Source organism: Urocitellus parryii, chromosome 4, assembly GCF_045843805.1.
Source record: "Urocitellus parryii isolate mUroPar1 chromosome 4, mUroPar1.hap1, whole genome shotgun sequence".
In the NCBI taxonomy this organism is placed as follows: Eukaryota; Metazoa; Chordata; class Mammalia; order Rodentia; family Sciuridae; genus Urocitellus; species Urocitellus parryii.
In genome coordinates, this window is record NC_135534.1 from 20,798,968 (window position 1) to 20,808,869 (window position 9,902).

Genomic DNA, 9,902 nt, shown 5'->3' on the forward strand with positions numbered 1-9,902 from the left:
TTCCCTTTGATCTTTTCTTCCCACCCAGTTTCTCAAACCAGGTTCTCAGTGCGGGTACTGCAGTGAGTCATTTGACATAATTTTCCATACATGGTATATGGCAAACTGATGCTTACTTGCATTGTGTATTGGAATACATTCCAGTTTACTTTATTATTAGGGTATAAAGTAGAATGTTTACCTGCTATCCAAAATTCTGCTTCCTGCTAGTTTCTCCATCATACAGTATAATCCCTATTTGGCTTTTCACAGATAAATGTGCTGTCTTTTAAAATGCTATTATAAGCCAGATGTGGGAGACTGAGGCAGGAAGACACAAGTTTAAGACTAGCCTTAGGAATTTAATGAGGTCCTAAGCAACTTAGCAAGACCCTATCTCAAAATATAGAAAAAGGGCTGGGATGAAGCTCATGTTTGAGCACCCCTAGGTTAACTCTCTAGTACACACACACACAAAAAAAAAAAAATTTTGGCTATTATCAAAGACTTCCATATAATGGTTCAAGGCTGAGCTTTGAAACTATAATTGAATGTTTATTAGGATATGCCACCACACTTATCTTCTTTGCTCCAAATATTGAGTTTTAACCTCCCTAACACAGTTAGGACTGGATAGCTATTTCAGATAGAGAGCCTGGCCCGGGAAGCTTCCACTGGAGTACTGAAAGACCTGATGCATGGCCTGATCACCTTAATGCTGGATTCTCGTATTGAAGATCTAGAAGAAGGACAACAGGTGATCCGCTCTGTGAACCTCTTGGTGGTAAAGGTTCTGGAGAAGTCAGACCAGACCAACATCCTGAGGTATATTTATACTTTTAGCAGTAGATTCTAGAACAGCCTCTCTTTAGTCTACACATAGAAATCAGAAAGTCAACTTGGCAATATCTTGAGCAATTTAGCAGTACCCTATCTCAAAATAAAAAATGGCTGGAGATATATAGCTCAGTGAAAGAAAGAAATAAAAAAGTCACTAGATCAGTTGTAATTTGAGGTTTGCTTAATAAGTTGTTTGTTTTTTTATTACTCTTCTTCCACGTGGACCAAAGGTATTCTAGCCAGGGATAACCCCTAAAACTAATATCAAATCAGTAAGCCAAGTAACAACCATGAGTTTTCTCGAAGAAAACTTCTAGAAGAGGACTATAAAATATGTCAGTTATATCTGCTAATGTGTACATTTCAAGTAGATATCTCTCAGCTACCAATGACATGAAAAATAGAATGATAAGCATTATCTCTTTACTGAGTGCTGAAAGCTTAAATAATGACTTTTTTTTTTTTTTTTTTTAATAATTGGATGTCAAGCCAGGCGCAGTCGTGCATGCTTGTAATCCCAGCAGCTCAGGAGGCTGAGGCGGAAGGATCACAAGTTCAAAGCCAGCCTCAGTAATGGCGAGGTGCTAAGCAGCTCAGTGAGACCCTGACACTTAAAAAAATACAATATAGGGCTGGGGATGTGACTCAGTGGTTGAGTGTCCCTGAGTTCAATCCCTGGTACCAAAAAAAAAAATTTTTTTTAATGTCAAGTAATAAAAGACAGTTCGAGTATATTCACATATTGCCTTTTGATTAATGACTTTAATTAGAATGAATTTTGAAACTTAACTAATGCTATTGTGTTGGTGGTTTTTCTAGTGCGCTACTTGTTTTGCTCCAAGACAGCCTACTAGCAACAGCCAGTTCTCCCAAATTCTCAGAGCTTGTTATGAAGGTAAAGTTGAAATGATTTGATTTCTTTCAAAAGACACAATCACTTTGTTAACATATGGGGAAAGGAAGTTTGAGCTAAGACATTGGCTGAGTCAACCAAAACCAATAAAAAAAATATAGTTGATCTTCCAATTTATACACTAAGCTCAGGCCAAAAATTTCTTGGCCTAAGTTAAAAGGAAGAGCTACTTTATAGCTATTTTACCAGTTTTTCTAGAATCAAAAGGCAAGAAGTTTAATGAGACAAATTTTCATTTCTTTGAGGGGGAATAATATGTGTATAGCCCTATAATATGTTGGTCTCTTTCACAAAAGACTCCAAATGATCATATCTATAAAATTATAATACTATTATTACACTGCAGTAGTATAAAATATTTTGTCTCCTTGGGTTAGATTTAGTTAAGGAGTTTAAATTATTTTCAGGTACTAAGGTCCACATTTTCATAGTATTAAATGATGTCCCCTGTCTCTGGGGAGTGGGAGGGAGAAGTGGAGGTAGATGAGTAGATGGATGACTTGTCACACTTGATTCCATGACTTGATGAAATGATTAAAATTTTTCACGTTGTAGCAACTGAACTGGAAGGATATGATCACATTTATATCCCTGACCATCTTTTAAATATGACCCCTGAGCTTGAGAAAGATGAATAATGAAAAATTGTCCTCATTCTTTAGTCACTCCTAACTTCTTTTTTCAATAGTGTCTCTGGAGAATGGTTAGACTATTGCCTGACACTATCAATAGCATTAACCTGGACAGAATTCTTCTGGACATTCACATTTTCATGAAGGTCTTCCCCAAAGAGAAACTGAAGCAATGCAAAAGTGAATTTCCCATAAGGACCCTAAAAACCTTGCTACACACCTTATGCAAATTAAAAGGACCCAAGGTGAGTGAGAGAATAACAACTAATCTCTAAGGGTGCTTGAAAGAACATCATGGAAAGGACATGACTTCTATTTGAATATGTTTGTTTCTCCCTAAGATCTTAGACCACCTCACGATGATTGACAACAAGAATGAGTCTGAACTGGAGGCCCACCTCTGCCGGATGATGAAGCATAGTATGGACCAGTCTGGGAGCAAGTCTGATAAGGAGACAGAAAAGGGAGCATCTCGAATAGTGAGTGGCCTGATAGGAAAGATTGAGGGAATGAGGTTTTACTGGAAAAGATCTGGTCTAAATTTTAGGTCATCCAGAGACTGAAGGCTCAAGGTGAGGGATTGATCTAATTAGTCTCCTGTTGTGATGCTGTAACCATTTCCACCTTGAAATTTTAAAATATAAACTAATAATCATGTGGTGTTTTGGTCCTCAAGGAAGGTTTTTTTTTTTTTTTTTTTTTTTTTTGCCTCTGCCCAAAGCAGTGGTACTGATAAATACACTGTGAGCTCTATTTAATTGGTATCCACTTTCATCGAGTTGAGGTGGAAACCAGGGAATGGAGCCATCTGTAACCCAGAGTGGTGTTCTGCTGCAGACTCTGCAGTGCTGGTGTCTCCATTAACTGCAGGAACATACCATTAAGGTCCAGACTTTGAGATATTTTCTGTTCATATCCAACCATTGGCTTCTAATTAATAAGTCTAACCCGACCTTTCTTATATCTTTCCAATTTTTCAGGATGAAAAAGCATCAAAGGCCAAAGTGAATGATTTCTTAGCTGAGATTTTTAAGAAGATTGGATCTAAAGAAAACACTAAAGAGGTGAGAATGGAAATATTAAACCAAATGAGGATCTGCTTTGTGGAAAAGGGGCACTAATTGATATCCATCCCCACCTCTTGTTTTCAGGGTCTAGCAGAGTTATATGAATATAAGAAGAAATATTCAGATGCTGACATTGAACCATTTCTGAAAAATTCCTCACAGTTCTTCCAGAGCTATGTTGAAAGAGGCCTTCGGGTGATTGAGATGGAGAGGGAGGGCAAAGGCCGAATTCCCACTTCAACAGGTATGGTTTCCTTTCATAACTTTAAGAATAAGCTCCCACAATCCTCCTGCTCTTGAGGCCGATTGGCTGGGTCGCGTGGGCGGAGCCAAAGAAGTCCCCCAATGAGCAGTTGGGTAGTCTGAAGGGCAGGGAAACAGCCCAATGAACATCACCGCAGAGGAGCCAATCAGCTAGATGTTGCTGGGGCCACTGTGAGCCAATCATCAGCCGGCAGCTGGAAGTTTGCTGGCAGCTGGAAGTTTGCTGGGGCCCCTTTGGCTGTGGCTCTCAACACCTTTCTCCAAAACCTTCAGAGTCTTTTTCATTTTTTTTCTTAATATTTATTTTTTAGTTGTAGTTGGACACATATCTTTATTCTATTTATTTATTTTTATTTGGTGCTGAGGATCAAACCCAGCCAGGGCCTTGCACATGCTGGGCGAGCACTCTACCACTGAGCCACAACCCCAACCTCCAGAGTCTTTTTCTTGAAGGGTAGTGAGCAGAGTGTCAAACAGTGTACACATACAGACATACCATGGTTTGGTTGATCAGTTGATCAGGTTAGGGCCTCCTTTTCCAAAGTTTTTAATATTGATTAATAATTAATTGGGCTGGGATGTGGCTCAAGCGGTGGCACGCTTGCCTGGCATGTGTGCAGCCCGGGTTGGATCCTCAGCACCACATACAAATAAAGATGTTGTGTCCACCAAAAACTAAAAAATAAATATTAAAAAAAAAAATTCTCTCTCTCTCTCTCTCTCTCTCAAAAAAAATTTTTAAAATTATTATTAATTGACCTAAACACTACATTTGCAACACCAGCCTGTGATCCCATTGATTGTTGAATTGGTTTCATTTATTCAGACATCTCTTATCACTGGCTTTTACATTATTCCTCATTCATTTCTCGCACTCTCAACATAATCTCTTTTATCTTTTTTTTTTTTTTTTTTTTTTAGAAATAGGTATAACCCTAGGTGCACATGTGCACACATGATTACACCAGAGTAATTCTTTTTTTTTTTTTTTTTTTAGAGAGAGAGAGAATTTTTTAATATTTATTTTTTAGTTTTTGGCGGACACAACATCTTTGCTTGTATGCGGTGCTGAGGATCGAACCCAGGCCGCACGCACGCCAGGCGAGCGCGCTACCGCTTGAGCCACATCCCCAGCCCCAGCCACATCCCCAGCCCCAGCCACATCCCCAGCCCCATTATCTTTTTTTTTTTTTTTTTCATTTTTTTGTAGTTGTAGAAGGACAGCATGCCTTTATTTTATTTGTTTATCTTTATGTGGTGCTGAGGATCGAACCCAGTGCCTCAATCCTTTTTATTTTTTTCTTTTTGAGACAGAATCTCACTAAGTTGCTGAAAGTCTTGCTAAATTGCTAAGGCTGGCCTCAAACTTATAATCCTTCTGTCTCAGCCTCCCAGGTTGATAGAATTAACAGGCGTGCATACCCCTGCACATACGTACCCATTTTACTTTTCTATTTATCATAAAGCAGTTTTTCCTCCCAGTATCTTATCTTAGGAAACATAATGCATTTTCATTGAAATCAAATTAGGAGTCTTTGTTTTATTTTGTTGATTTTCTGTGCTGGGCATGGAAACCAGGGCCTTGCACATGCTGGGCAAGTGCTCTACAACTGAGCTACAAGCCCAGCCACAATTAGATGCTTTGTTTTGTTTTTTTACCATTAACTAGGGATTAAACCCGAGGTTACTTTAACACTGAGCTATATCCCCAGCACTTTTCATTTTATATTGTGACAGGGTCTCCCTAATTGCTGAGACTGGCCTCAAATTGGCAGTCTTTCTGCCTCAGTCTCCTGGAACCAAGATAGATCTTTTTGGTTATATTTTTTGTTTAATTTTTGGTTTTCCCCTGTATTGTTAGAATATTGATCTTAATGATGAGGTTACAGATATTCTGGTGCCTGTCCTGCTTTAAAAGATGTTTGTTGGACACTTCAGCTTCTCCCTCTCTTCTTCCTTAATACCTCATAGCCTTGAGCTCCTTGCTGGCCTTTACAGGTTTGAAGAAGAGTTTTCTCTTGTTTTCTCACCTGGCCAAAACCTAATCTGATTCTTCCACACATTTGAAGGTCCTCAGGTTTTTCAGTTGGGTAATTACAGTATACTCAGGAATAGTTTGTTTTATTTGGATTGTCCAAGTTAGCCCTGGGAGTACTAGAATAGCAACTGCTTGCATAACCAGGTTGTATACAGACAATCTAACTTACGTACATTCTTCCTTTCTGTATCTGAGAACCTTGAAGTTCGCCTGAAAATATATATATATATATAAATTATTTTTTTAGTTGTAGATGGACACTTTATTTATGTATCTATTTTTATGTGGTGCTGAGGATTGAACCCAGTTCATCCAGATGAATCCTTGTGGATTTTTTAGTTTTCAAGTACAGTGGCAAAATTGAAACCCATGGAAATTTTTGGTATTTGCTTTTAGGTACTAGGGACCAAACCCAGAACCTTGTACATGCTGACACAAGTTCCACCAATGAGCTACACCCCCAACCCTAGAAACTCTTAATTGTTCTCTTTGGTGACAGATTGACCAAAGTAGTCTCCAAGCGGTGTATGTATATATTTGAATGTTCCTTCTACATTTTCCTCTTTAGGCATCTCCCCTCAGATGGAGGTCACATGTGTGCCCACTCCCACAAGCACAGTGTCCTCCATAGGTAACACAAATGGAGAAGAAGTGGGTCCATCTGTCTACCTGGAAAGGCTAAAAATCCTCCGACAGCGATGTGGTCTGGACAACACAAAGGTACTGCTCCTTTCCTACTGTGGGTCAGGGAGAGCAGTTACATGGTTTGGGGATAGGCTACCCCACAGAGAAGTGGCTCCATCCTGGTGTACGTGGTTCCAGAACTGCATCTTTTCCTTTGTCATGCTTTCCCCAGTTTTAAACAGTGTCTCTTCTTCTCTCAACAGCAAGATGACAGACCTCCACTGACCTCTTTGCTCTCCAAACCAGCAATTCCTCCAGTCGCCTCTTCCACAGACATGCTCCACAGCAAGCTCTCTCAGCTGCGGGAATCACGGGAGCAGCACCAGCATTCAGACCTGGATTCTAACCAGACCCACTCTGCAGGAACTTTGACCTCCTCCTCGTCCTCCACAACTAACATTGACGACTTGAAAAAAAGACTGGAGAGAATAAAGAGCAGTCGCAAATAAAGCTGCCCATCCCCCTGCACCCTGCAGCTTTAGTTTACTAAACTAGAAGTCCTCATAGTGTGAAGTGGCCTTGGCAGGCCTAGTGTACACAAACTGGTTGTATGTATCAGACCGCAGCGGGGGGAGGAATAGCTGTTGCACAAGTCTGTACGTGCCCCGCTTCTCTCCATCGACACCCGCCTCTAGAAGACTGTCTGTGGATTAGGTTAGTGTACAGACTTGTAAACAGCTGCTCCACTCAGCTCAGACTAGATTCCATATCCTTTTTCTTTTGTTTTATTTTTAATTGCTCATTTGTAAAATTGTCCTAATCTTTCCTAGCTTTTAACTATTAGAACTTCTTTAATAGTTTTGAGTTTGTGAGCTCTTTTCCCTGTAGCCCTGAAGGGTCACTGTATTCTGTATGAATGCATGGCATGAGACAACAACTAATTTAAGAGTCTTTTATAAATAAAGTTTGCATTAACTATACCTGTCTCCCAAGATGCTCCATATCTGGGAGTGCAGGGCAGCTCTGTCACCTTTTGGGGATCAGCTGGGTAAATAGCCAGTTGGAAAAAGGTTCATTGCTGCCTGTTGAGCTCATACTGGGGCTGTCTGTTACTCCTGTGGGCAGGAGGACTTGCCTTTCCTTCTTTCCACATAGGGGAGCAGGGAAGTCTCCATCCTTCCCTATCTTGAGGTCTTGGTGATGACTTTCCTTCAGTCATCTCCAGTAGTTCCAAGGAGCTTTTCCATCCTACCACTTTCTTTGCTGCCCAAATACAGATGAGACTGTGCTCAGGTATTGGCTGGACTATAGTGATTCCAACTCCACAACTGGATTTAGGTTCATTGGACTAATGGAGTTGGGGAGAGCTTGGTCATTTCCTGTTATCTGAGCTCTTGGTTCAGACTAACAGTTGCTTTGCAATGAGTATGAGTGAGGAACAAGAAGTAAACTCAGGAGTCAAGTCTGGAATAAATTCCACAGAACCTCCCTCCATGGTGACAAAGACTCTTCAGGACTAAGATTCTTGATCAGGGGGAGACTTAAAGCAATTGGGAAGCTCTCCTAGCCCACCTTCTACACATCTGGTATTCAAAAACTGAAAGACTAGCCAGTTGTGGCCACACAAGTCTATAATCCCAGCAATTTGGGAGGCTGAGATACAAGGATTGCAAGTTCAAAGCCAGCCTCAGCAACTTTGTAAGAACCTGTCTCAAAAAATTAAAAGGGTTGGAGATGTAACTGATGTAACTCAGGGGTAAAGCACCCCTGGGTTTAATTTCCAGTACAAAAAAAAAAATGGCTGATGGAAACTGAATCCACTCTTGATTATTCTATTAAATGAATTCCCTGTTACTTCCAATCATCATCTACAAGTGGTCCCTAGTCTGCCTGAAATTAACCTTGTTTTTCTCCCTTATAGGACAAGCATTGAAGTGGGTAAGTGTTCGCAGCAGGGAAAATGGAGTTAATTGCTATTGTAAAAGAGCATAATTGGAAAGTGCCTGCACTTTGGTCTGGAATTAGCACAACTAATTTGAAACCCCAGGTGCCCAGAGCTTACAACAGACAGTGATGTTGGTGAGATGTGTCTTTGTTTAAAAAAGCAGGTTTTGGGTTGCCCATGTTGGCCTCAAACTCTCAATCCCCCAACCTTAGCCTCCTGAGTAGCTAGTGCACAAGTGTGCACCACTGTGCCCAGTTTACCCTGCTTTCTGGTCAACAAGAACCAAAGAATGAGAGAAAGGAACTCTGTCCTAATTCTCTGTTCCCTTATGTATGGAAAAATGAAAAAGGATGAGGGGTTGTGGTTAAAGATACTACTTCAGAGTCTTTCTTGCTTTAAAGCCATGCATGTTAGTGAAGATTCCAAGCCAAAAATGAGAACCACATGGCATCCATACTCTACTCCCCTATCCTATACCTGAAGCAGATAGATAATAAGTTTTACTCCCTATAGCTCAGGGATGTGACCTCTCAACACAGCCCTTCAGCCAATATCAATGGATGAACAATAACCTTGAAGAATGTGCTATGAAAGGGCATCTTTAAAGTCCTTTCATAGCTGGGCGCAGTGGCGCACACCTGTAATCCCAGTGGCTCTGGAGGCTGAGGCAGGAGGACTGCAAATTCAAAGCCAGCCTCAGCAATTTAGTGAGGCTCTGAGTAATTTAGTGAAGCCCTAACTCTAAATAAAAAGTACAAAGGGCTGGAGATGTGACTTAGTGGTTAATACCCCTAGTTTTAATCCCGGCTACCAAAAATAAATAAATAAAAACAATAAAGTCTATCATTCGTGATTTTTAAATTTATCCAAACCTTTTACAAATCCACTTAAACAACCCCTAGGCCCTATTTCCTGGGAAAACAAATTGCTCTAATCTGTTTTAACTGCTGTGTGTGAATTTCAGGAAGCCACAGTCCCCCTGATAGGCTATTTGTGGGGATCAAAGAAGGGAGGAGGTAAGCAGCAAAGAAACTTCAAACATGCCAGGCTGGATGTCTACCCAGTCTAGTTGCCAGGCAATAGTGGGAACAGAAGTACATCCTTTAAAATTTGAGAAATTTTCTCAGATCAAGGGACTAAACCATGGTTGTACTATCCAAGGCTGGAGCCAAAATCTGACCCAGAGGTCATGCTAGGAGCACTGCTATCAAATGAAGGCATTTTAAATACCAAGTCTCTTGGCAAAAATCTGCCATTTTAATGACATGAGGAAGAATGTAGGGTCTTACTAGGATAAGTCTGAGGTAAAGACAGATGCATCTACGTATGTCCCTGTCCCCCAGCCTCTCCTCTGGGGTTAGGACAAGCTGTTTAGAGCAGAGCAACCAAAAGCACAGGCCTCGGGGCTGGGGATGTGGCTCAAGCGGTAGCGCGCTTGCCTGGCATGCGTGCGGCCCGGGTTCGATCCTCAGCACCACATACAAAACAAAGATATTGTATCCGCCGATAACTAAAAAATAAATATTAAAATTCTCTCTCTCTCCTCTCTCACTCTTTTAAAAAAAAAAAAAAAAAAAGCACAGGCCTCACCAACCTTTGT

General features: G+C 40.7%; 1 protein-coding gene across 6 annotated transcripts in view; it reads left to right on the plus strand.

Moving 5' to 3' along the window:
* Nucleotides 1-9,801, plus strand: part of Ckap5 (cytoskeleton associated protein 5) — a 103,064-nt gene extending 93,263 nt beyond the window's left edge. For all 6 annotated transcript variants that reach the window (XM_077798116.1, XM_077798120.1, XM_077798119.1 and 3 more), the window contains 8 exons: nucleotides 617-804; nucleotides 1,639-1,714; nucleotides 2,421-2,609; nucleotides 2,706-2,843; nucleotides 3,345-3,428; nucleotides 3,516-3,675; nucleotides 6,302-6,453; nucleotides 6,621-9,801. In XM_077798116.1, the coding sequence (XP_077654242.1) occupies nucleotides 617-804; nucleotides 1,639-1,714; nucleotides 2,421-2,609; nucleotides 2,706-2,843; nucleotides 3,345-3,428; nucleotides 3,516-3,675; nucleotides 6,302-6,453; nucleotides 6,621-6,866 (1,233 nt within the window). In that variant the 3' untranslated portion in view covers nucleotides 6,867-9,801. The remainder of the gene's footprint in view (nucleotides 1-616; nucleotides 805-1,638; nucleotides 1,715-2,420; nucleotides 2,610-2,705; nucleotides 2,844-3,344; nucleotides 3,429-3,515; nucleotides 3,676-6,301; nucleotides 6,454-6,620) is intronic.
* The last annotated feature ends 101 nt before the right edge of the window (nucleotides 9,802-9,902 follow it).